This window comes from Syngnathus acus, chromosome 9 (genome assembly GCF_901709675.1).
Source record: "Syngnathus acus chromosome 9, fSynAcu1.2, whole genome shotgun sequence".
NCBI lineage: Eukaryota > Metazoa > Chordata > Actinopteri > Syngnathiformes > Syngnathidae > Syngnathus > Syngnathus acus.
The window spans coordinates 10,011,479-10,038,037 of NC_051094.1; the positions used below are offsets into that span (position 1 = coordinate 10,011,479).

At 43.3% G+C, this 26,559-nt stretch overlaps 1 protein-coding gene and 1 long non-coding RNA gene across 4 annotated transcripts in view; one reads left to right on the forward strand and one right to left on the reverse strand.

The window, feature by feature from the left end:
• Nucleotides 1–126: 126 nt before the first annotated feature.
• Nucleotides 127–26,559, reverse strand: part of adgra2 (adhesion G protein-coupled receptor A2) — a 33,874-nt gene continuing 7,441 nt past the window's right edge. For both annotated transcript variants that reach the window (XM_037258711.1, XM_037258710.1), the window contains 18 exons: nt 16,318–16,389; nt 8,036–8,107; nt 6,792–6,863; nt 6,626–6,697; nt 6,150–6,313; nt 5,864–6,077; nt 5,615–5,779; nt 5,339–5,537; nt 5,111–5,260; nt 4,732–4,893; nt 4,435–4,635; nt 4,153–4,342; nt 3,595–3,788; nt 3,398–3,525; nt 3,184–3,307; nt 2,952–3,100; nt 2,272–2,361; nt 127–2,117 (listed from right to left, as the gene is read on the reverse strand). In XM_037258711.1, coding sequence (XP_037114606.1) covers nt 713–2,117; nt 2,272–2,361; nt 2,952–3,100; nt 3,184–3,307; nt 3,398–3,525; nt 3,595–3,788; nt 4,153–4,342; nt 4,435–4,635; nt 4,732–4,893; nt 5,111–5,260; nt 5,339–5,537; nt 5,615–5,779; nt 5,864–6,077; nt 6,150–6,313; nt 6,626–6,697; nt 6,792–6,863; nt 8,036–8,107; nt 16,318–16,389 — 3,823 coding nt within the window. In that variant the 3' untranslated portion in view covers nt 127–712. The remainder of the gene's footprint in view (nt 2,118–2,271; nt 2,362–2,951; nt 3,101–3,183; nt 3,308–3,397; nt 3,526–3,594; nt 3,789–4,152; nt 4,343–4,434; nt 4,636–4,731; nt 4,894–5,110; nt 5,261–5,338; nt 5,538–5,614; nt 5,780–5,863; nt 6,078–6,149; nt 6,314–6,625; nt 6,698–6,791; nt 6,864–8,035; nt 8,108–16,317; nt 16,390–26,559) is intronic.
• On the forward strand, nt 20,888–25,392 carry LOC119127039. 2 transcript variants are annotated; one of them, XR_005098743.1, is made up of 3 exons: nt 20,888–21,192; nt 22,422–22,602; nt 25,124–25,392. It is a non-coding gene; the product is annotated as an uncharacterized LOC119127039 (long non-coding RNA). The 2 variants fall into 2 exon arrangements; XR_005098742.1 differs by lacking the exon at nt 25,124–25,392 and having other exon boundaries at nt 22,422–23,338.

Below are 26,559 nucleotides of genomic sequence, written 5' to 3' on the forward strand. Positions count from 1 at the left end.
GATAAGTTTCGCAGCGGAAGCCCAATTTCCTGTAAAACAACGTCCTTTGCTGTATAAAATGCAAATGAAAAAAAACTAATGACTTACGGTGGTCTACTTACATTTGAAGGCCAAATGCTGCAGGAATGGATTATACATGGCTGCACAATTGCATTTTATTACAAGGAGTGCTCAGGGGAATGCATGATAAAAAAAAAAAATTCAATTTGTATTCAAATACCTCACCATCTTTTAATTGACACTGGATTATGTACAGCCACACACCCACGCGCACACACACACGCTTGCACACACACACTTGCACACTCACACATTTGCAAAAAATACTTAAAGCAAACATGACCGTGAAAGGAATTGCATAAAGCTGTGTACTGTTAAAATGAACAGTCTTCTGAAATGCATAGATAATCAAAGGTAAAACAATAAATCTCTCATTAAACTTAAGTCATAAATCCTCATTAACCAATATATGCACAATATTGCAATATTGTCACTTGAATAAAACAAACAACATTTTAGACAGGTCTAAAAATCGGGACTATTTTACACTGAATTATTAGCCTCTGAAACAAAAGTAGCAGTTTGGGGTCTTGGATCCCTTTTTAGAAAATCTTAAATTATATAACAATAATCAACCAAAAGCCATTTACAACATAGTCTCCTCATTTGAAAAGCTGTAAAGATAACACTGCCGTTCATGTATAAATCCAAATTACACAGTGGTTTCGCTCTTCCACAAACTGCTCTTCACACCCACAGAACTTTGGGAGTGATCGGTGCCGCTCATGTCGTGGTCCAGCTCCCGAATGGAGTTCTTCAGGGCGCCGTTTGGGGCCGCAGCTCCCGGCACAGCTGTTGTGATGCTGTTCAGAGGGTAAGAACAGCGCTTGACCTCTCGCTCTGCAGCAGCCGCTAGTTTCAAATTGTCTCGGCTGATGCAGCGTCGGTGCGGACCGTTCATGGCCACCCTGCTGGCCACGGAGGGGAGGAGAGGGTAGGGTTTGCGACTGCCGCTGCTCCCCCCGTCGCTGCCTTCTGAAGGGCTGGTGGCCACTGACTGACCCACACGCTTTCCATTTGTCAGAGGGACTGCGTGGCTCTCTGGGAGGCTGTGATGGACGCTCCCATTCTCACTGGTGGCTTGCTTATGGACGGCGTGTGATGAGCTGAGACGCTCCAAGCTCGTGGGACCCAAAGCGCCGAGGCTGCCCCCGCCTCCCGCTGTCCTTAAAGCTTTGAGACGATAGTGACCTCTGCCATCACCGCGATGGGGATACTGGCTACTGCCTTTAGTCCTACTATTCACTTTCCTTCTCTGAGGATGCACTGGCACGGAAGCGTTAACGCTGGGAAAAATATTGTTTGACGGCTTGCTGACATTGTCAGTACTGGTGCCGGCGGTGATCCCAGCAGCAGCCCGCGAGGTGTTGCTCGTAGTGTCTTGCGTCACCTGCAGTAGGTTGGTGAGTTTACAGGGCCCGGGGCCGACACTGCTGATGCCACTCGGTGTGGACGACGAGCGAGTCGATGAAGAATTATGCGAGCCACCGGGTTGATGGCAGTTGATGTAAAGTTGTGAACCCTGCTCAGAGGTTTGTACGCCACTTCCTGTTGTGTAGGTGGATGCGGGATGGGTGCTGCTGTGACCCGGGCAGCAGGGCAGCCACGAGGCCTGTACGTCCACTCGTCGGAAGCAGTGGTGCACCACCAAGAACACCCCAAGGGCTATGGCCACCATTCCATAAAGAGAACTAAACAACAAGCTAGCGTGCCCAGTCAGGAACACTGCCATGGCACCGCAACACCACAACACCACGAATAGGAAGTGGGTGGCCACCAAAATTAAAAACTGTGTCTTTAGCGAGTACTGGTCGTCTGTCGCCACGCTGGAATTGATTGGGCCCACAACAGAGTCTGTAGACAGGAGACTGACGCTTGCCGCCAGTGCAGGCTGGCTCTCAGTCATGGGAGAAGACGGTGTGGTTCCTGTGCATTCTTTGGCCGTACGATGCCTCAGGCAGAACACAGTGCACAGGAAGTAGATCCAGGTCACTGACAACACTAGGCCCGCTGGGACAAAGAAAGCCCCCAGGCTGGGGCGCCACACCAGCCAGCAGCTGCAAGAGGCAGTAAAGGCTACGTGAAGGGTCAATGCACAACAAGGACGTCATTGTAAATTGGCCCAATCACGCTGAATTATTCACTTTGCCGCTCGGCATAACAACATCAAGTCAAGGGGTAGACTCAAGGATGAAGACGTCCGGTACTCACTAAGGGCTGTTGTCTCCATAGTTGCTGACATTGACAGCCGCGGTGATCCCACAGATGATGAGAGGAACTCCACCAGCTATCAAATAGAACCTTAAATGAAAGTTAAAACACATCTGTTTGACCTTTGCCTGTGACATTTGTAATGTATGCAAGTATGTCATAAATGTCCCCGGCTGTAATATGAATAGAGCTGTGTGATCCTTTATTTTCTGAGTGGAAGGAGGTCAGTGAGGCTGCAATTTATTGCGGAATGGTGCAATATATCTGAGTGGGCAACAAAGAGGGTCTGGAGTAGCAGCATGGCGTCTGATCTTTGCTGTGGGATCACAGGGGCAAGAGGAGGCCAAGGAGAGGAGAAATACAAGGGATTATTTGGGAAGACAGTGCCCCCCCCCGAATCTCCATCCAGATTTACAGCGACCCCTCTCTGCCCTGTTATGCTGGATTCATGCATTCATCTCCTCTACTTCTTGCCTTGCTGCTTTTTGTGTCTTACAGAATGCCTCCAAGGTTTCATAAAAACCAAAACAAAGGGACTTTGGTTGTCAGGCACAATAGCGCCTTTAAGACAGGGTGGTCGGGCACAAGAACATCTGCATCGCTCTAAAACATAAACCGTATTGACACCAAACAACAATCTTATGGAACATAAGAAGGTGAAGGCGAGTTCTTGCTCTGACCTGAGCATAGGTCGCTGAGTTGGCGGAAGAGAGGAATCCCCTTCTGTCGGCAGAGGCATTCTCCACATAGCTTCTTTATAGATGACCCGGGCACTAACACCGATCCACAGCAGGGTTGACAGTGAGGAGTAGTGCAGGGCGATGCCCACCTGTTGCATAATACGCACGCATCAGGCCTATACTGTACATTACTGACAAGTGCACTTGAGAATTGTATTGCAAAATGACTTACTGCTTGACAAACAATTGGGTAACTGGTCAGGCTTATGCCTCCTACGTAGATGGCTGTTGTCATGGCGATGTGGAAGCAAGTATTGAGTAATGTGTGCCAGCTTTTTCTTGAAATATGAATGGAACTAATAAGAAACAGGATAAAACAGACACATTTGAAATCGCCTATTAATCCACTCGTGTTCCCAAACGTTTCAGGTAGCACTAAATGATACCTGTGGTGTAGTATGTGAGTGATGATGATGGTGAAGAGGCAAAGGAGCAGCAGTGCAGTGCAGGCATACACCACAGGGTGGAGCACTCTCACGGAGATGGCTGAAGAGTTGGGGAAGTCTGGCACCTCCTGGATAGCAAATAACAGTCAAATGATGGTCTCCTTTAGCATGGGCAGGCTCAAAATGCATGGTCCTACCTGCAACACAGCATAGTTGCCAAGTAGAGAACAGCGCATTGTGGAGGTTCTGCTGTCACTGTGGACTAGCTGGCAACCCTCTGGGCTCCAGCCTCCAGGTTTTCTCCACTGGGCCGCCACAGCATCATTTCCTGGGGACAAGTGGCGGAGTGACACCCAGACAGGCTCTGAGTGGTTCCACATGCTGCAGCCATCTGTATCACATAGGAGGGAACCCAACGGCTGAGTCATGACTGGTGGTGTCACATTGACATTTTCAATGAATACAAAGTCACATTATGAGTCAGTCATACAAAGTGGTGGGAAGAAATGAGCTATATTGTACTTCATTACTGTGAAAATTTAGTTCTTTTAGGAATTAGACTTTACTTGACAAGACAACAGCGGTTTAGATTTTGATTGACATCAAATTTCATTCATTGAGGTCTTGGAATTTTATAAGGCCGGAAAAGCAAGGACAGCAGCCACACTGGGGAACATGAAATTTATGTTGACTTGTGTATTGAAGTACATTTGGCTGTTGAAATTAGGGGAGCGGGGGTGTTCATTCTTCCTTACCCAGGCCCACATAGATAACCGGAGTGTTGACAGTGCGCCTTCGGGAGTGTCCTGCACTATTGCTTGAATTCCCAGAGAGAGGGAAAAAGCTTCCAGTTCGAAAGGCCACAATCTGCAGCTTGCAGTCTGGAGGCGCATCAGAAGGAAACAATGTTCCAGGGAGTGTCACGGAGGCCACGGCTACTGAATTCTACAGAAAGGGGGGAAAAAAAACAAGCGTTACATGTTGAAACAAACACACACACAGATGGCAAATACACACAGATAATGCTCAAAGCTCACCTTGAAGGGAAAATGGTTCAGAGATGTATTATGGGAACCTGTGCTGCAGCGAAAACGCAGTTGTTGTTCCTGTGTGAACTCCGGCATTTCCATCCCCACAGTGGCTGTTGAGAGCTCACGGCGCTCATAAGCAGTGCAGGTTATGCCAGTGAAGTGGGCTGGTCGAATTAAATGGGCTTCCATAACAATGTTCCTTGAAACCTGTACAAATCATTGTCTGTTGTCTGAAACGGGTTCTAGTCTGTTAAACAGGGCTTGAATTAGTTTTAAAAAAAAAAAACAGATGAGAGATCCTACCATGGAAAAGTACTGAGCATGGCTGTGCAGCTGAGGCCAGGCCAGAGACTCCAGAGAGCCAACTATGGAGCTGCAGGCTCGCTTCTCTCGCTGAGCCAGAGCAAGGATCTGGTCATCCACCTGCATCAGGTTACTGCCCATCTCGACCAAGACCCCTGGCAACTGGGGCAAATACAGACACAGCACATATGATATGCTATTATTATATGTGTACTGTCTGGCAATTCAGTTATGTGCTGCAGAGAAATTAGCTTTAAATACAGGAATGAAATTCAATTTGACAGTTAGTCATAACACCCACCATCTTTGTAAAGGCAGTTTTAAAAATAACATAAAAAGCCCTGTACATGCATTTGACATTTGTAATAAAATTTCAAACCTCTTCCAGCTGTTTGACATATTCCATAAACTTTTCCATCATCTGTGCAACGTAGAGCACATCCACTGAGTCGGTAAAGCCCGCAGCCTCCAGAGTGTATTTGCGCACTTGGTGGGCCAAAGTAACAGCATTTGATGTATTGATGGGCCTCTGCGAGCAAAGTGTTTGGAAAACACATTTTAGTTGGCATTGTTTACCACATTCAGCACATACGGCAGCATCACTGACCAGGATGAAGGTATGCAGGACACGAGTGATGCCATTTGTGTAGTGACAGTTTGTGTAGTTGCCCTCCTGCCACTTCCCAAAGCGGTCACATAGGCGGGAGGCCTTCTTCTGCTCCGCGTCGCCCTCTACAGACAGGGACGGGTAACGCAGCTGCAGGCAGTACTGATGAGAGGTGATGCCTGCCAGAGTTCTAGGCCACCTGGAGTTCCCACCAGAGCAGAAAGTGAACAATGCTCGTTTAAAGAGTCAGCGTTAATACGTGCAACTGTAACTTACCTGAACTCGCCGCGGTTGTTAACAACTTTGTCCTCTGGGCAGAAAGAGGCGCTGTTCTCGAGGACCACTATTTCAACAGAGCGAGATGTGTTTCCCCTCCCGGTTGTAACCACACACTCCCACTCTCCACTGGCCTCCACGTGTACGTCGAATAGAATAAGTTCACTGGATATTAAGCAAAGGAGAGACTTTGTGAACATTGTCATGAAAAACATTTGGACCTGAAAGCACCTGAAGCAGTCTCTTCACCTGGTAATGAAGGTGCAGTCATGCACTACATTGCTCTCCAACTGGACACCCTTCTCTGGGTCAGAGGTTACCAGCTGACCATTGTGATGCCAGTGCAAAGCAGTGACTTTATCCACCAGGGCGGTGGTACAGTGGAACGGCAGCCGATCCCCTTTGAAGACCACCTGCCGCTGAGAGGGCAGCAGCGTCAGGGTGTGCAGGTCCAGAGGGCCATCTGGCACGACGGAGAGGACAACAACTCAGATTGACACAGAACACGGTGCTACCCGACTGAGCGGATCCTCACCACAGTTCAACTGGCTTTCCCGAAGTCCTCGTAGTGGTTTTCCCCTGAGGCTTCTCGGGTAAGCGCACAGGGTTTCATCCCCCAGTCGAGCTGAGCTGCTGCGAAAGAAGCCGGGGATCCAGTGCAGCCCGCAGTCACATGACAAGTACTCTGAGTTGAAGTTCCTGGTGACAAAACTCACCGTCATGATGTGTGTTGCTGAGACGAGACTTCATAGTCATGCCGCATTCCCAAAACATGCACGTTTGGTTAATTTAAGACTCAAGGCTCGGGTGCAAATGGAGAATATGATATGATGATATTGTGTGATGTCTTCACCAAAGACACGCTGCAATTTAATTCTTTGGAATTTTGGCTTGGGGCCAGCAACTATTTGCATACGCACATTTTTGAGATAATCGCAATTACTGATCGACATGTGCCCACAGTAAGTTTACGATTAATATGGCTATTGGATATTGACAAAAGAGACTCACACAAGCTTGAGGGATGGTAGCTCCTGAAACACGCCTGGTTCCAAAGTTGATATGATATTTCCTGATAAGTTCCTACGCAAGCAAGCACAAATTGGGTCAACGAGATATGTTGGTAGTCTTCCCAACACACAGAAAATGCAAGTACATCATTTTAATTTCCTCTTACAATTTAGTGAGATTAGTCAGCCCTTGGAACATGTCTGAAGTCAGGCAGCCAATGCGGTTGTTGGACAGATCACTGACGGAAGGAAAAGACCAAGAAATGCATTTGGTTACATTTGATGTGTCCCGGCAACCGATGATATCATGACTCCCATCACGTTATATTTCTGTGACATCAGACTGAGCTCCATCATTAACGTATGACTTCCTGTCATTTTGTACCACATGAAGGCTAGATGAGTGTCTGTTGTCTTCACCTCACTTATCTTTACTCCATGGTTCCATGGAACACCAGTAAATGTTTATCGGCAAAAGCAGGGCCCCTGGCCTGAGTGTGATGTATTGCCACAGCCAGAGAGATGTGCTCTGGTGCTCCTCTGACACTACCCAGCAGAGTACTGTCCAAAGCATGTGTTTATCTCCCCCTGTTTGTTTTGAGAAGCCCCAGACCTTGCAGGGAAAACACAAGCATGGGGCTGAGGGAAGGCGAGTCACGCGGGGCAGCACAGATGACAGCAGCTCCAACCAGCATCTCAATTAACCAGTCAACTTGCTGTGCGGTGTGGGACCTTTCTTGCGCAGCTTGAAGATGAGTTTTGAAATTGTGGATGTGGATGTGATATATATATATTTTTTGCCCAGATTTCAGGCTGGCTGTATGTCCATGTCAATCAAATCTGCTTTCAAGATTCAATAATGCTGACAGATATTTAAACTGTTCGACGTGGCAATGGGAACTGTTTCTTTCGCCAAATAAATTTGCTTTCGCTGCCAAATAACATCAGCATTGTTCCGTCCTCTGATTTCAGTATAATCTAATAATCAGCATTTCTGGTTAGCATGATGTATTTTAATAAAATGTTTTAGTCATATATTACGAGTTGGATTAAGTAGAGTGAGTCCAGGTGACAAATGCAAACCATGCCGCTAAGTTTGAGACATGATGGAACCGTATCCTCCACCCCAGAATGCGAATGGCGTGATCTCATCTATTTCTAATTACATATAAAATAAATATCTTGAGTGCGTTATTGCGTGTGAGTCATCAGCATTCGAGCAGCTGACCATTGAGCTGCTGCCATTGTGTATTTTGCGAGAGCCTCAGGTCTGCCATGAAGTGCCAGACCAAACCTGTACTATTTCAAAAAGATTGATGATTCTAAACTCATAACTTGTCTTTTAACAATTGCAAATTTCTTCTTACTGCACATGCCGCTGTGAACTGGAAGGTGAATCACATCCACTTACAGTTTCCGAAGCTCTGAAAGACCGTGGAAGGCTCCAGGCATGATGGTGCTGATTAAGTTGTGCTTGAGATCCCTGTGGAGAGGGAAAATATGAAATGATATAATACACACAGGGGCAATGTTGACACGTCTTCAGGAACGCTTTATAAAAAACAAGGCAACCGCGAGAAAGGGATTCTCATGGCCTAGCTTGGTTCCTCAAGCAGGACACAGCAGGATACTGGAAATCTTATCCCAGCAGCCACCTGGGCTTGAAAAGAAACATGCCCCTAAAAAGACCAGATAAGTCTTCTCCTTTTCTGAAAGAATTCATCCCGTGATTTTCTCCGAGCGACACCATGAATATTAATTCTTTCAGCTGCCTTTGAAGATCTAATTTTATTCTGCCCGCTGCACTCTTCTCCACCCGCTTCCCATTCCACATCCACACCCATGTGCGAAAGGATTTAGCAAAACTTCCTTGCGTCCAATCAACTTTGTCCTGTGTTTGATTTCACATCCAAGTTTTTTTTTTTTAACTGCTCTGGAGGGAATAGTGAGGTCCAAGCAGGTCAGGAGACTGATGGCTATCTGCAGGACACGGTCGATGCAAGTTGGAATGTCCGCCCTCGCTCAACATGAAAAATGTCCATTTACATCACACTTTCCGCGCACGAGCATTAACACCAGCCTATACAGGATGTGGCCTTTATCTCTTCCAATTTTATAAAGGATGCTACTGCAGTAGGCACGTCATCAGGGGAATCACTGTGACAAAATGTGTTTTTCCTCTCAGTTCTCTACAGTGCTGCCTCACGCCTCGCATAACGTCAGAGCTAGAGTATTTTGATCAAGCTGTGGTTTCAGAAAACAGATTCCACAAAAAAGGTGTGGTACATCTGGGATGGGAACTTTTCTAGATTACTGATGCCAGCAAGGGCTACCTTATGCAAAGTATGTACAGTATGTGCACTATATTGCTTGTGATGAGGAAATGAAGCATCAATTATGCTTCATGAACCAGTTATTGTATTTTTTTAACTACTCTCGGCAACATTGGACTGAAAGTACGCTGTCTTGGCATTTTTAAACCCCTTTATTTCAACCAACGGTGCCATCTGGAGGAGTCAGGAACTAGTTCAGGAGGCAAATTTGAAGCTTCATTTTCCCATCACTGTATATAATACGAAAAGTATTTGCTCTATAACAGCTTCAACTCTTCTGGGAAGGCTGTCCACAAGGTTTTGGAGTTTGTTTATGGGAAATGTTCATCATTCTTCCTGAAGCGCATTTGTGAGGTCACACACAAATGTTGGACCAAAAGTCCTGGCTCTGTCTCCGCTCTAATTCACACTAAAGGCGTTCTATCGGATTGAGGTCAGGACTTTGTGCACTGGTGGACAGTCATGCTAGAAGAGGAAGGGGCCAGGTCCAAACTGTTACCACAAATTTGTCAGCAAGGAATTCTCAAAATCTCAAGAATCTAGTACTTTGTATGTATGCTGGAGGTTTTGAACAATTTCATGCCACCGACTTTCCAGCTCTTTCCTCAGCTAAACCAAGGGCATTGAAATGTTGTTTTGTGCACATGGTTTCTGTCAAGGTGGGTACAAAAAAGTATTGCGGTTGTAGCAATATGTTGCTACATCTGCTTCCTTCCTTCCAATGAGGCCTCGTATCTGATACTGTACTGTATGGGCCGAACATCTGACAGGCTGCCATTAAGAATGAAATTTTCTTTGGCTGGAAAAGAGCAAGAAGAGGAACGTGCTTGGAGCCAAATACTAATGAAGATGTATAATAGTATAGAGTTCCATTCTAAGGAGAACCGTGTCAGAGACGTGAGTGCTCCGCTGACATTGTTTAGGGCCCGGCCCCGGAGGGAGCTGGAAAAATGACCAAGGCCGGGGAATGGCCGCTCATTATCGCTAGACTGGAATCAGGAATTTCCTGTTCCTGTAATTTTCTTATGGAAAGCCATCGCAGTCCTCAGGCAATTCTTTTCACTGGAATTCTAGTTATCTCCTGTTTTAAATGTATCTGCGGGTTAAAAGTACATTTTGAAAACGCGAAAACAAGCATTTACTGGTTCCTTGTTTCCTGACAAAGGTCAGAGAAACCATTTTTGTTGCACGTGTCATTTCCCGTCTGGTTGCCGTCTTAGCAAAGCCCCTCACTCGTTTATTTTTACAGTTTCCTTTTTCTCCTTTTTTTTTATAAGCTAGTTTTTCCCCTTCAGGGAGGGGCAGGTGGTTTGGGGCATTGAGCGCAGAGCAAAATTGTCCCTGTGTATAGTTCAGCCCCCACCTCGTTACTCCTTAACACACTTATTCACAATGGGGTCTCTGTGCCGCACCCCCCAAACACACTCCTGCCTTTACCCTAAAACAGGAAACCAGGATCTGCAGAGGTCTTGTTTTTCTACTAATTTCCTGCTTTGTTACCCATTGCCCTGATTATTTTCTTTCTATTCTCTGTTCCCTTAAGATTGGGTACCTAATCAACCTACGTCTGGAAACTGACTGCTTTGTAAATAGTCAAGCATAAATTGGTCAAACAAAGATAAGCTATTGTGAAAGTTGTTGCTCATTATGTAATAATATCCCATTTTCGTGATCTACTTAAAATGATTGGAGCGATAATTGAGACATCAGGGGGGGGGGGGGATGGGTGCACAGGAGTAACACTTTTATATTGTGCAACATTTCTCGTGTTGATTAAATGTGTTATAGTCTGCAGCAACAGGAATGTGATGCTATCCTGCCAAGAAAAACTTTATAATCTTCAACTTGTTGACTTCATTTTTTGGCATTTAGAAGGACCCAAGAAGCAGACCATTAGTGCTTTAACGCTTGTGTTGGCTTCACGGCACAACTAGCAAGCACGGTGTCTGCCATTAATGATGTTATGTCAGTGATAAAACATTTAATGCACTGGGAACAGAGCAGGAACAATAGCTTGGATTGTAAAAGGCCAATGAAGAAGGCGCCTCATTTTTGTGGTTAAATCTTCAGCAATAAGTAGACTTGATACCTACAGTGGAGCCTGCAGAGCCCAATGCCCCAAAGTAAAGTACAATTTAATCATGGAACATATTCTGGAAAAATGCACCACAAAACTTAAGTGGTCCAAAACCACGTGATCAAAATACTTTGAGATGACCAGAAATATCAAAAGCATTATAATATGGCATCAACTAAACCAAACAAGCAGTAACATTTCTCTGCTCCAGGAAGGGATGTTAGGCTGGCTGATGTGATGGCGGAACATACAGAAAATGTGAGCAAGGAGAGTGTTTCAGCAAAAAAAAAAAGTTGTGAGTCCAGAGAGAGCACAAGATTTAAGGGCATTTGACCATATCAACCTTTCCCAGGAAGTGTGTAAAATAGATTTAGTGACATATAAAGCATTCAATTTAGTAATTGGCTTATGAGGTGACTAGCTATGTGTTTCAATAAAGCCCCAGAGCCATGCCGGAGCTTGGCTTGTAACACAAACACCCCGCTCCTCCAGTTTATCTGCAAGACACATCTGGAGTCTATCAAGTCAAGCAGCGCCCCCCTTTCTGTTTCCTCTCTCCGGCACGCTTAACCCTTTCTTCACCCGCTCTGCCCCTGCGTGATAAGCGGCGAGGTTACCCAAGCAAGATGGTGCGGGGAAATGTGCGGACGTAAACTTTCCTTTTTTAGTGTATGGCATCTAACGTCCTTTTCGAGTAGCGCTCCCGTGTGAACCCAGACGGGGCTGGAAAGAGGGTCTTCGTTCTGTATTTATTTTTTCTTAATGTGCTGCCCACCTCTTCTTTGTTCCAACTCATCAGCGTCACTCGCTGAACCTCTGTGGAAATTTCTTGCTCAGGGAAAACAACCTCACATTTATTTAAGACAAATTGCAGAGGCATGCCTTCGCCCTCTCTCGCTCCCTCGCTGGTTCTCTCCGGCCACCATACCATCTATAGCCATCATGGCAACCCCTCCCTTGTGTCGGTTAGCCTGTTTAAATTGGACTACTTCCTAACCACGAAACGCTCAAGAGTCGCCTGTCTCCCATTTAGCAAAAGACACAAAGTGTGCTCACTTTGATCAATAATAAACATAATGTGATAATGCCGCCTGGAGTATATATAACATGGATGTGGACCAAACCAATCCGACATGCAAGCTAAATGTTGCATGATGTGCTCTCGCCCGTGAGGCTCATTTTAAACTTTTGAGGAGTCTATATAATGTTGCCAAGCTTCTGAGTCACCAAGTCGACTGCTGCCGTTCAGACCTGTCCACTGCAGCGTCCTGCTGCTCCTTCATCCATCATCATGGATGCCCTCTGCTCTCACTCCTCGCTCCCTCTCTCCTCCCCACATAAGGGTGAACAGACCCGGTAATGAGGGCCCCTTGCGCCTTGCCTGCCTGTCCTGCGTGTCCCATGGTGCAGTGGGGGCCCGGTTGGACAGGAGCCAGGCAGCCTCGGCCCGCTTTTGCTCATTATTCTCATTACCTCACCTCAAATCAGCATTGGACAGGCTGCTGGGATCTGTCCACAACTCATAAAGGTCCTGGCTTGTTAGCTCCCATCCGAGAGGGTGTTCGTGGAGGTACATGTGAAGGCCAAATACTGTACTATTAGTATGTCAACTTTAGATCAATAGGAGTTATTTTCCTGTAAATGTAGCGTTTGTAACATCCTCCAAAGTATCAAAGTGAAAAGTAATCAGGCCATGAAAGCCAAGAAGAGCTTCTATGTTCCTCGTTTCCACTGAAGTCACTTTGGAACCGTTCGCCGTTTTCCAGAATGAAAAATTCGGTTAAATCATCCTCCAAGAATGAAAAAAGCACCCTTATAACTAACAAGTACAAAGACAAACAAACACTTATACCAGACTCCATGATTTTGAACTTTCTCATGTTTCCATTTGGGTCTGCATGGAAGCTTTCCCTCCAGCATTGAAAATGGCTTAGCCTGGCTATCATGCATTTTCCATTATCCCCCAAAAAATAACTTTCTAACATACAGATGGACAAACAAACAAAATATGGTCATCCACTATTATGTTTACTTTCATTAACAACTCAACATTGTAGACATCTATGCATACTTTTGTTTGTGTGAAAAGCCACACTACACTAGCGCGCTTTGCCACAGAGGCCAGGTATGATTAAACCCCAAAACTGGAAAAGAAATGAGGCATTCCGAGATCCAAATGTAGCTTTTGGACGCCACGGCTATTTAAAAGAGCTACAAAAACACAGTTCGGAGGCAAAAAACAAACAAGCCTAAATTGCTCCACTGCACTTGGGTGGTTTGGCGAGTTATGAAGGCAATCGCGGCTTTGAGGAGGTTTGTCCCAATGAAAGGGCTAACTGTGTAGATTTTTGGCCGAGGGCGGGCTGAGCTACTCATTTAGTCACCCTGCTAGCGGCAGCAGATCAGATTGCCTTCACAAAGAATACGTCTGGTGTGAGTGTTGTCTTTACCAGAGCTCTGAAGAGAACCGAGGGTGCAAGCTTGCTCAGAGTACACGCGGCACTCCTGCAAGGGGCAGCACTAGCTCATCTTTAAAGCCCCAATTCGACCTTCTGTCTGCTTCCTGACGACTACCGAGGTGCCCTTGAGCATGTGCATCCACCTCCCCACATCACTCAGCTCTGTGGCTGCAGGAGTGTCATCGGTTCTCTGTGTGGTGAGCAACATGGAAAAATATATATAGCTAAGTGAGAGTTGAATTTCCACTTGAGGGACTATAATAAGTAAAATACATGTTGAAATGCTTTTCAATTAAATTAAGCGTGTATGTGTGTGTGTGCGTGTGTGTGTGTGCAGCCCCAGGCCACTGAATGTTTATTTTCTAGTAGAGGAGGAGATGTTGTGTATTTCCCTGTTCTGTGTTTGCTCAGTCCTCGTGAGCTTGCCCTTTGATTACAGCACTGACCACATAATAACTGTTCACTACTGTTCCAAATGACAAGAATATGGAAATGACATACTGGAAGCAATGAGACGGCAAGGACGGCGGCGATGGCAGGTTCATTTGTCCAAACAGAAATTGAAGCTGCAGGAAGGAAAATGTAGCACGGCTCCATCTCTCCACAAATCGCCACGACGGTGAATTTGAATGTGACATTTTTACCATCAGACAGCCATTTTCCCATGCGCTTCATTGCAATGATGAGCGGTGCAGCTCAATTAAAGGCTGAGTGAGCAGACCTCCACTGTTGTGTGTCAGAGAGCCAACAGAGGAGTGAAATGAGGCTTGCCTGATTTTGTATGTGTTCTCCTTGCAACGAACACCCACAAATGTGAAACTCTCATACGTGTTGTCAACCTCTTCCAGTCTCCAAGAAAAACTCCACCCTGTTGCCTCCTGCTAGTTTTACCACTGCTGCACATACAAAACCGGCCCGAGCGTCTGAGCTCGGGTTTCTCGACCCAACGACCCTTCAGCCTTACGGGGGAGCCTTATCCGCACGTACAAAAACAAGCACATCCAGCTCCTTTTACAGTCAAAATGTTCCTTTGCCATATTCATATGGGTGGCAGATCCGCATGGCATGTGGAACTAATATTCCTCTATTGTGTGTTTGCAAAACGACAGTGCAGTATGCAGACTGAGTGTGTTTGTTGTTCGCTACTAGGGTGCTTCAAGGCTTTACTGGCACCTTCAGTCATTTGAAGAAAAAAAAACTCTTGAAGAGCCAACTACAGAGAGCCAGACATGTCAAGATGTTACTTGTAAACATGAGGCACACCTGACCAATAAGATTCTAAGCGATGTCTGTACAAAGATAATAATACTCACTTATGATTTACTGTGTGGTGTTAAAAGGGATCCCACACACCTCAAAGGAGAAAATAAATTGATAATACAGTGGAACCATTTTTAGTCCGACCAACATATTTGGGAAAAATATGCCTCTAAAGTTATCACAGAACCTTACAAGACCGCAGATTTCGACTTTGGCTTTATTCCGAAAAAGGATTTATCTCAACAAGGGGTGTTAAGAGACAAAGAATGTACAACCATTTATGGAAGATAAGCAGAGTATCCAGCAGTTTTCAAAGTTATGATTGAGTACATTATGTAATGGTTATAGTTGTTTTCAAATTAATATGGTTTTTACTCTTCTGCATGTCACAATAAACACATTTTTAAAAATGACTGAAACGTGAGGAAAATATTGCACCATTACAATGCCGTATTAAAGTTACTTAGAGTTTTATTTTGAATGGATATTATAATTTTCCTTTTTAACTTATAAGTCTTGAACTTTTAAATGAAGGTTTTATGATGGAGACAATTCCATTTCCGTTTGCGTTTATGAGGAGACGAATGAAAACCTATGATGTTATACTCATGGATGATGATGATAAATACTATATCATTAATGATATTTCTTAAATCAAAAAAGGTAATATAGTGCATCAAAAAATTGTTTCGTGGTGACATTTTGAATTTGTTTATACAATTATTTAAAGAAATTAAAAAATGAAAGATAATACAATATGCTGAGGTTTACTTATAATATCGACAAACAACACTATTTGTACTCGTGGCAGAGAGGTGGGGGGTCGCAAAATGTTTTCCTCCTTCCGTAACAGAAAATAATTGAGAAGCAGTTTTACATTGATACAGTAATGCAATGCATTTTACTGACGTCTGTGTGCAATTTTCCATTATTATAGAAATAAAGTTCTGTAACCAAAATTATACTGAAACTTTACTATGTGACTTGCAATTGTCTGGGAAACGCCCAGCGTCAAGATGGAATAGGCTAGACTTCACACGTGACCTTAATGAGTGCTATAGAAAATGGATGGCAGGACTGCACTAAGCTACGCCACAATTACACAATCGCACCATACGTTGATCCACTAAGAACGAATCAAGAAGGTCAGCCCACTCATTGATCAGAAAAACTAATAAAATCTCCATACTGTTAATTCCACATGCCTGTCACCCGTCAAACAGCTCATCGAAAGAAGTAACGATGCAACTAACGATGGCTCACCGAGGCAAAGCTGACAACCTCCCATGATGAGGGATTTACCTGACTGAGAATGACTAAGGTGAAACTATGAGAACTTGTCAGTGGAACAAATGCATATCCAGCCAGAGGAGAAGATCATCCTCCTTGCTGGACTTGAGCCCACTGAGTGGAAGCACACAAGAGCTGCTCAGTTCTCATCATATCCTGTCTGATTTGCTCCCCACGGGCCTCCAAAGTGAAATAGCAGCTCACACATATGGTGAACTACACGCGCAATACACATGCCAGGCTGATTATTGAAAAAGATTGATGAGCTACTCACAGCTTCTCCAGGGCATTAAGTCCAAAGAAGGAGCCATTGTTCAGGACCCTAATTTTGTTGTGGCTCAGTATTCTGCAAAGAAACACAAAGAAAACGTGTTAAATATTCCTTTGAGGATACATTGAAACACATTTTATTCGGCTGACATTTGTTTTAGCCAAAGAGGAGGAAGTTAGGTTTTCATCGAGTTGCACACAACAAGGACCAGAGCTAAGTGACTACATGAGCACTTGCTGCAACAGTCACACGTCATTTTCCTGGCTAGACAGTAGACTAGATGGTTCCAATTAAAAATGGAAAAGAACATCAGGATTATAAGCGGTATGCTAATCTTGATCATCATTTTGCATGCATTTTGTACATCAAAAGCAAGTGTGTCCACATCAAGCGCATGGCAAGGCAGCTCAGTAGGCCTTTTCCATTGCTCGCTTGTGGTCTTATCACTACACAGACACAATGGAAGTGAGACTGAGATATGTGACAAGGGATCATGGGAAATGGAAATTCAGAGTCAACAAGGCTCTTCACTCATCACAATGTGAGCGTGAAGTCCGAGTGGCAGGCGATGTGACTTACGTGACTTTCTTATAGTGCTGAGGAGCAGGAAATGTGGGAGGGCTCCATAAACAGGATGTTTGCTTTGGCTTCATTAAGGTAGACCATACTTAAGTGGTGAAAAAGACAACATTTCAGACTCCACTTTCATAGACACTAAAGACAATTTCTTATAAACAAACTGCATGCATTGATCTCCAGCATGGACTCCAGCGAAGAGCCCATGCACCTTTTTTGCATTAAATTTAAAGGGAATGAGCGGCTTCCAGTGGCCAGGAAGCAAGTTAGTTGTGTTCACGCCCACAACGGCGAAAACGCCCATTTCCAACCCCACCCATCTGTGAAAATGCCAAAAAGAAAGAAAACTCCACCCTAACACCCAGTCAAACTGCATTTTGTGCTACACTTAAGATCAGCACAAAATTAGAGACCCTTGTGTCACCTTCTTCAAGTCACTGTCATCTAGTATTATCCTACCAAGTGTGGAAATGTCACTATTTCTAATAAACATGTGGAAGGGGAGCACATGATGAAAACGAACTTGCTTGAAATATGAGAATAAAGCAGCTTTTTGTACTCTCTTTTAACGTGTGTGTCACGCTGGAACTTTTGGCAATGCAGTGCAGTGTTATAGTTGTTAGCACTTCTGCCTTCAAATTGTAAGATTCAGTTTGAATCTCAGCTCCAGCCTTTCTGTATGAAACATTGCACTTTCTTCAAGTGCATGCATTGATTTCTCCAGGCTACTGCCCACATAACATCTAATATATTTTGTTAATTGTTTGTACATTATTTTCAAGAACAATTCTCTGTAAACCTGGAAGTCACCTGCTCACGAGAGGACAAAACTCTGTTCCTGCCGTCCCAGATTCTAAAATGGTCCAGTCCCATTCATCTATATATAACATCTTCCACGAACCAGGAAGTGGCCTACACAAACTCAGATGAAAACAAACACAAACATTTTTTTTCCCCACTTATGTTGTTAAGTCTTGGCAGGTCTATGTGCGATTGGGAACGGGAGCACAGAATAAAAAAACACAGAGGAATGTGTCTTTTCCAGTCTTAAATGTTTTACATTGGCTCCAAATTAGATTTTAAAGTTCTGCTGTTGGTGTATACGTAAAGATTTGGGTCCTGAATACAATAGAGAAACACTGATTGAATATAAATCCAGTAAGGCTCTGAGGTCTGCAGCCTGGGGTCAAATAATGGAGTTCGGAGTTTCAAGCAGACATGGTGAAGCAGCGTTTAGGTGTTGTGCTGCAGGCAAATGGAATAAATTGCCAGCAAAAATGAAGTCAGCTCCGAGTGTAAATGTGTTTAAATCCAGGTTAAAATTCTGATTTCCAAAATCATGTTCTTGCACTGTATGTTCTGTTTAGCAAGCTATTTTTATTTTTTTGGTTTTCATTTTGTTTACAAATGTTGTCGTTTTAATTATGTGATGCACATTGAGATAATTCATATTAAATGTCTTATTTGTGTTCAATTATGTTGCGTTTACAACTCTGGTTTGGACGAAAGGAAAACCAACATAAATGGTGCTTACATTTGGTGTGGTTCACGGTTTGAGTCACAACTTGTCTGGACCGCCCTTAAGATGTTTGGAAGTTTGCCGTAAAGTGAATTAATCCTAATAATAATGCTGGGTAACTGCTTGTCACAACATGCGGTGACTGCCTAACAAAAATATACTCAATGATTTTTTTTCCTTTTTGTGAACAATTCAACCTTGACAGAGTGATAGTTTTTATTTATTTATTTTTTTTACCAAGCTTGTTGACAGTTTTGTTTATGTTTATAGCCCAGTATGCTGCCCGGTGGTGTCTCACTGCAAGGGGCCGCCATCATTAACACACCTTTCCGGTTTCACAAAATTTTCCTTCATAGCACGTGGCCATTAATGGGGTGTGAGCGACATTAAATGTGCCCTAATCAAGACAGTCGAGGCATGGTTGCACCTTTAAAAGGGGGGCTGGCTGTGAACAGTCTGTGAACCACTCCCCACCCCCTCCTCACTTGTTTCCTGCCACATCAATAAAAACACTGCCTTAAGCCCCACGCCTTCCAAGTCATTTAATGACCTGATTAAATCATCCAGTTATGGTTTACTGGAACAAACTGGCCAACATTCACTTCTTCCCTTCCACAAACACTCTTTCAGGAAGAAAAGAAAGGCAGCTTGTAAGCAAAATCATTTTTGCCTGTCAACGTCTTTCTGCAAACATCGTCATTAACGACCACTTAAATGTTGCACAAATGACTACTGATAACAACATGGATAGGTTTCATTCAAGGTGCGGTGGTGCTTGTTGTCCAACCTCTTCCAGTAATACGTTATGCTGCTTTAAGGCAAGCAAAAGTGAGCAACTTTTAATATGTTTGGCAACCATGTTTATAACCTGCACTTTGGGGGGAATAAACTGAGTGTGAACATGTGTTACTATGCATCAATCCAGATTGTATATGTGCAGCTCAGACATAATTCATTTGAAAAAAGAAAACATTCTCGTTTTATGCTTATACGGGCTAGGACACCTGTGACCCTATAATGACTCTAATGCAGCATAGAAAAATGGATGGGTGAATTACAATTGTGGATACGTCATTTGTGTGAGATATTTAGTCAAACCACCAGTAAGCTACTTCATTGCTAAATCCTGGCAATGTAATCATTGTAATTTAATCAATAGGCCTTTCCCTTGATATTTAACATCGCAACATGTTATTTTAAGAGGTCACGCATGAGAAATGAGGATCATTTTGTAGAATTGTCCGCAGTCAACACGTAGCACAGCACAGGTGCAGAATGGACATGTTGTCATGGCTCCATAGAGACAATGACTGAAAGACATTTTAGCGCGGATAAATGACGCATGTAGTAACCCGAGTCTGAACCTCTGACTCCCAAGACATCAGGTCTCTCACTTGACTTTGGCCACAGTATCATTGCCATAACAGAAAGCAGCCCCGAGATGAAAGCTTAAGACATCCGGAACTGGCGGAATAATTCAAAACAGATAGAGAGGAGAAAGTCCCATCTGGAACATGCCATTTAATTCAATGCAGACAGTTAAAATACAGATTACTTTTCTTTGACTCAGCTTATTGTGAAACAAAAAAAAATACATTAGTCAGAGGAGTGACCATATGTTTGGCTCAATATGCAGGCATCACCTCTATCATCTTCAAGAAAACATGCTTTAAACTCTTAGAATAGGGTTACAATTCAGACCAATATGTAATATGATGAGATGAAATATAGATAGATGAAATATTTAGATGAAACTCAAAATACTGATAATTTCAGAGGTTGAGAAATACGAAGGTCTCCCGCACACATAAAAATACTCCGTTATTGTGGCCAGCTCTGGTGGTTTAATGCAAGCTCATTAGCACAAAATTCAATGCGAGCATTCCGACACGGTTTGTCCCTGAAATGAAAAGTAGCAAATACACAAGGTCAAAGTGACTCTCAAATTAATTTGCCTGTGTTTCTCATTTTCGAGAACAAGCTGGACTCTTTGGAGGCTCACAATGAGCACTTTCCCCATTTGGAAAAGCCAGTTAAAAATAATGCTCTTGTAGGCCCATGTTAAACTTCTCTTGCGTGTTGGTACAATAGTTCCCAAGGCATGCGATTGTTCAATGCAATTAGGGCTGATGATTGATTACTGTTCTAATACACCGTTCCGTGAAATGAAATTCATTGTAACCAATATGAGCATTTGACCGGAAGTCTCTTCACGGGAAGTTCCTCCTCCCACATTTGTTCCTCCAGAATAGACCTCAGAAATAAGATGGATATAAGTTTGTGGTTTCTGATGGATGTACAGTATTTGACTGTGTGTTGCGGACATGTGGAACTTTTTTATTTGAGTCCAGCAAAGACTATTAAATCTTCTTTATAGCTGACATTCACAAATAAGCAAGGACCACAAAAAGTGAGTTATGTAAAACTCTCTGCAGTCAAAAAAAGTCGCAGATTTCCAGAATTGTTTTTTTTAGCACTTCCAGACTTTGCACCCTCGCATGCGCATGATGTTTAGCTACACTGAGGACATTGTTCTCTTAAAAACAATAAAGAGAGAGCTACTCTGAGAAAGAGAGCGGCCGACCTCTGTAAACAGACAGAAATAGTCTGCGCTCCCATTAGGCTAAACAGGAAACCCAGCCAATTAGCTGTTTATTCAGAAGCCGACTTCCAGGGTCAGGCCTAGGAGAGAGAGCACTTCCCGGACGGCCATTGGGCAGACGGATCGGAGCAGTGTGAACGGGGCGGGCAGGTGGCCGCTGACACACACGAGGCCAAACAAGGTAAACACAGCTATGGACGAAATGTCCTCAAAAGATCTTACCCCATGTGATGCGTCAACTGAGGCTTTGTGAGAGACTAGCAGATGGAGTACATTAATCGAATTAGCTGCACGACACATGGCGGAGAGACGCCCTAACTCAGTCCAGACCATATTTAACATCTTTGATTCGCTTAAATATTGAGGCCCTGGATGCTAATTGAGTCGATGTCATCCATGTGAAGAGTGAGGCTTCATGTCAGTCTTGAGAGTCGCATTCAATGACCTCTCCTAACCCATTTACAAGCAATGCACAAGCCACTGAGGCCAGTTTTTCATGTTTAAATTCTGTGACTCCACCAATAAAAATTTCCAAATCCTTGTTGTACAATTTAAATAAAACATGATCAACCTGAAATGGTGTATACTTGAGAAAATACATACTATTTATACATTACTTTCCATCAAAGTCCAATATAAATTGTCTTGCATATCAAACCAAGTATGAGTGAGGAAGAGGAAGTCAAGCCCAAAATACTTAACAATAATATGATCAACGAGTCGAAATACTTCATTTTGATTAATATTGCATTTGTACAATATGAGTCAAGCAGCAATTTTTCACCCGCTTTTATCCATCTACGGGGGCGGCCATTGTGCCACATGCTGTCGACCGAAAATGACATTACAATTGTCAGGCAATGAGATAAACAAAAACAGGTGGATTTTGCCTGTTCCATTTATATTCCACAAACGAAACATTGATCAGAACATTGTGTTTCGACTAGCTGAGCCGTACAAAACATATTATTACAAAGAAAATTTGGGGCTTGAGTTCTTCTTTAAAAATACGAATCTATCGTCCTTAGAATACTAAGAATTGCTACTTCCCAAAAAGAGTTAGGCTACTAAGAATTACTACTTCCCAAAAAGAGTTGGGCGGCTACAACGTAAAAAAGAAAAATATGCCGCTTGAATCGTTTCAAGCATTTGTTAACAGTTTGGTTTGTGCATATATGGCAACATATGCCCCACATTACATTTAAAAAACAACAAGACATTGTTGTTTATTTAAGGGTTGGCTGTTCTGTACGTCAGTGAATATGTTGGTGTCTCAAAGCCAGGTCCTTAGAGACCAAGTTATTCTGTTGCATGGTTCATTTCCACATGTGGTCAACGCTGCATGCCCCTGTATGTGTGTATACCTGTCAGTAGTGTGCACTGCAGCTGCCTTTCATTTTTTTTCCACAGCTGCTTTTGGTTGCGGGTCATTGCATGTATGGTGGAGTTGTGAAGTGTGGTGCACAGCAGCAGCAGCAGCAGCGGCAGAAGCAGAAGCTTTCCAGATCACAGCCTAGTGCAGAAGTCCAAACCGCAACCAGAAGGTCGAAAAGCCAAACACAAGATGATCACCTCCCTGCTGCCACTACAGGTTTGGTGACAGAGTTCTCCATCTTTTTAGTATTTATAATACAATACATATACAGGAAATGTTCCATCCTGGTTTGCTATTTGTTTCAGGACATGAATGAGATGCATTAGTGTGTACTCCAATAGGCCTGTGTGGCCTTTAAATATTTACACATGCTGCACTGTACTTTGTGATCTGCAGCTGAAGCACTCAATGAGAATGAGGTTCTTAAATTGCAAAATAATTCAATTGCAGTATAATCGGCTTGTGGGCTTCTGGGTTCAAATCTCCGCTCGGGCCATTATGTTTGTTTGCATATTCTCACTGCGCTAATGAGGATTTTTTTTCCCCCAGCTTCTTCCCACATTTAGTAAACATGCCAGGTTATATAAAGACTACAAATTGTCCATCGGTGTGAAGGTGAGAGTAAATGGTTATTTGTTCATTTGTGCTCTGCAGTGAGTTGGCAGTAACCAGTCCTCGCTTCTCGCCCAAAGTCAGATCCGTCCCAGCCCTAATAAGCTACAAACGTACGAAACTCCAATCATAAAATGAGACATGGTGATAAAGATAATGATACTTAACCATTGCACCCCAAGAGTTATTTCAGCATAGACAAAGCGGCGCAGCTTCAGTCCAATAAAGAGTGTCAAAACAAGCCAGTGGACCACTATGTAAACACCATTTAACTCCAGATTTGGTCTTTACACTGGAGGACCACACGCGAGGTGAAAGAGCGAAACCCTTGAAAGAGCCGTAAAAGCCGCCTGAATTCAGAGACCAATGGGAGCCAGATAATGAGAGTGATTTTTCCATGAGAGTCTCGTGGCTGAATTCAACTTGTTTTAATCAGCATAGTGACTCCATGATGCACAACAACCTGTGTCCCAGTCGTGCTTGCGTTCTCGTAAATAAAAGAAGTTTCCGAAGAGGTGATTCAGGTCTGGTGAAAGCGTTACAGGCCTGCATCGCGTGACTAGTACTTTGATTTGTGTATGTTATGGCTCAGACGAGTCTACGGAGCGCTCGCCATGTTTTTACTGCTTTTCTTCTCCTCTCGTCTTAGTTCAAGTGGACTGTGGATCAAAAAGATACTTAGCTTTATAAATGGATGTACATCACGTACTTTGCACTCGGAGTAATGAGGACAGACATGGCAGATCAACAATGCAGGGCTGCCAAAACAAAGATGGGTTCACAGAAAAATCATTACTGAAATCCATTTTGCTGGAGTTAATCATGACAGTGTTTATTTTGAAGCTGCTCTGAGTTATGAGGTAGAGTTGAACCTTTAAGGCTAAACGTTATCCATTTTAGGACGTTGGTCCAAGTCTCGTTTTTTTAACACACGCAAAAATGTAGTTGTTTGCTAACCCACTTACTGGGTAACTGTGACTTTTGGACACATTGGGTTACTTTTACCCAAGGTTGGGTTCAGTATTTTGAACCAGCAGATTATGTATTGGGCTGGCTAGAATAGAAACTGGCTGCCATTTTTTTTGTGCAGTGAAGCTGAAGTACATTTAATGGAACATTGGATATGGGGACTAGCGGTCATTGAAATACTTTTGGGATTTTTTTTTCCCTCAACAAATGCAACATTTCTTAGCAAAAACACAAATTGGGGCAGAACCACAGAAATAAAACATTTCAATAAATATATATGTGATGTGGTTTGAAGCTTCATAATCAAGTTTAGAAAAGTATTTTCAATCATCATATTAGCTTCAATACATGGCCCCTTTTGGGCCCAGCACCCATTTACAATGAATGATTCATTCTTGGCCCAAATGACCACGATGCATTCATTAAAGTAAAGGCAACGTTTTATATTACTCAAGACCCTTGTAAAATACAAGTGTAAAAACAAATTGATAATAAAACATGTAAATATATATTTAATGTTTAAGGATAAGCACATGATGTGAAGATGTGTCAAGTGTAGATTTCTATGTTTTTATTTCTATGTTTTATATGCAAATGATGTACAAGTGATATCGCAGAGGTTATGAAGACCTCAGTGCCACAAGAGGTTCCAATAAGAATATTGCATCTGGTATGCAATCTTCATAATATTTGATTCATGCATAGCTAAATGGCGAGATGATGACATTCCAATTTATGTGTTTCATTTGGTGTTGTCACTAGTGCGTGTGCGTCTTTATGCAACTCAAAGACAAAAAAAACAATTTGCTGTTGAATTTAGATGCAAGATAACATGTTTAATTTAGCTTCTGATGTCTGAGGTTTGGCCAGACACTCTGTGGCTTTTTGGTGATTATAGTTTTGGCCTAGTAAATTGTCATTTTGGGAAACTGTGTGCGAGTTAAAGGAGAAAAAAAACTGTATATAAATATCACACCAGCATGTTTGTGCCAAGCCGGCACAATGTTGTTGCTTTTCCTGCCAATGGCTATGCCTATGCTAATCTCAAAGTAAATAGGATTTTTATCATCCCAGTTGATGATGTTTACAATAATTGTTTGCAGGGCTCAAAAAACCGTGTCAATTGAATCCTCATCTCTCTAATGGACTCTTGCAGAATGGACTGAGTGGGAGCACAAGCAGGGATCTCTCAGACTGTAAAGTGGCTGTGTCATCTTTGATGCAATAAGTACTTTTGAAGAGGCCTCCAGACCATGCCGCACTATTCAGCGTTTGAGTACGTCCAAATTGCTTAACCCTTTCGTTGTCAAAATACAACCTGAGCCTATGATCCCGATAGCCCCCTTCAATCCTGAGTTCATCATCTGAGGGTCACTGTGCTCAATGCAAAAAAGAGACTAAATGCCCTTGAGCACAACAGGCACTTTAGAAGCAAATGCATGTCAAGATTTGAATGTCATCATTGTCCCTGAGCCACCACCAGAGAACACTGCCTGACTGCGAGGTTCGTTTAATACTTGTCATGGGAAGGAGCATCCATGTAATTGCACGCAAAATATTTTTTGTCTTGGTCGACGATGATGGAGTGAGTCAGAACTCTGAGAGACCGCATTGAGGGGTGGAAGAGATTATTAACTCGCATCCTGAAGTGGAAAAAACGACTACGTCACTTCAAAAGCAAACTAAATGGAACACAGTGGCGCAAGAAACAAAAAACCTCAACCAAGGTGGAGCAGCTGCAAAAAAGTAAAGACAAACAAACAAAACTACAACATCAAATGTCATACTTTGAGTTGTTTACAAAAGTTGCACAAATAATTTGCTCGAGAAGCCATTCGATTTTCAGAAAGCTCTGAGATGTGGATAAAGGTTTTTAATTTCCCTTTTTGCTGTTATAGTTCACTTTGCTTGACTTCACTAGCGTAACCCTGAGGTTCACTATAGGGAGTGCACGCCCGCATTTGCTATGTGCATCCCGCTATTATAAAGCACGCTGGATTGTGCTCAACTTAGCAGATGGCGCTATAGGCAGCGAGGCTGTGTGGTTTGTGGTCTGCAGATTTACATTCATGTGTGACCCTATCAGATGTAGAAATGTGGAAAGTGTGCAATTTTAACTCCGAGAGTGTATGTGTGTGTGTGTTCACGAGTGGTCCAAATGCTACTGGTCTAAAATTAAAATCAGGGTTTTAGAAACGTCTCTAATTAAGGTGGGGAGGACCGAACGGCTATTTTGAGAGCTGCGGCCACGCACGCCCTTGCCACATAAGTGTGTGTGTTTGTGTGTGTTCAGGCAAACCGATGCCATGAATACACACACACACACATACACACACACACAAACACACGAGGGAAGGTCTCCTACTTGGCATTAGTCGTATTAGACAACGTGTGCGTGAGGAGTTTTACCAAAGATGGCCAAGTCGAGAGGCCTGAAAAAATAGCTGCCACGAATATTAACAGTTGAAATTCCGCTACATGATAAAAAGTCAAAGACAAACCAAAGCGGAATGTTTATGACTGGCTCTCACGAACGCAATAGTCATCTTAGCCACGGTGTTAAGTGTTTTTACATCTCTAATGAGGCAATTT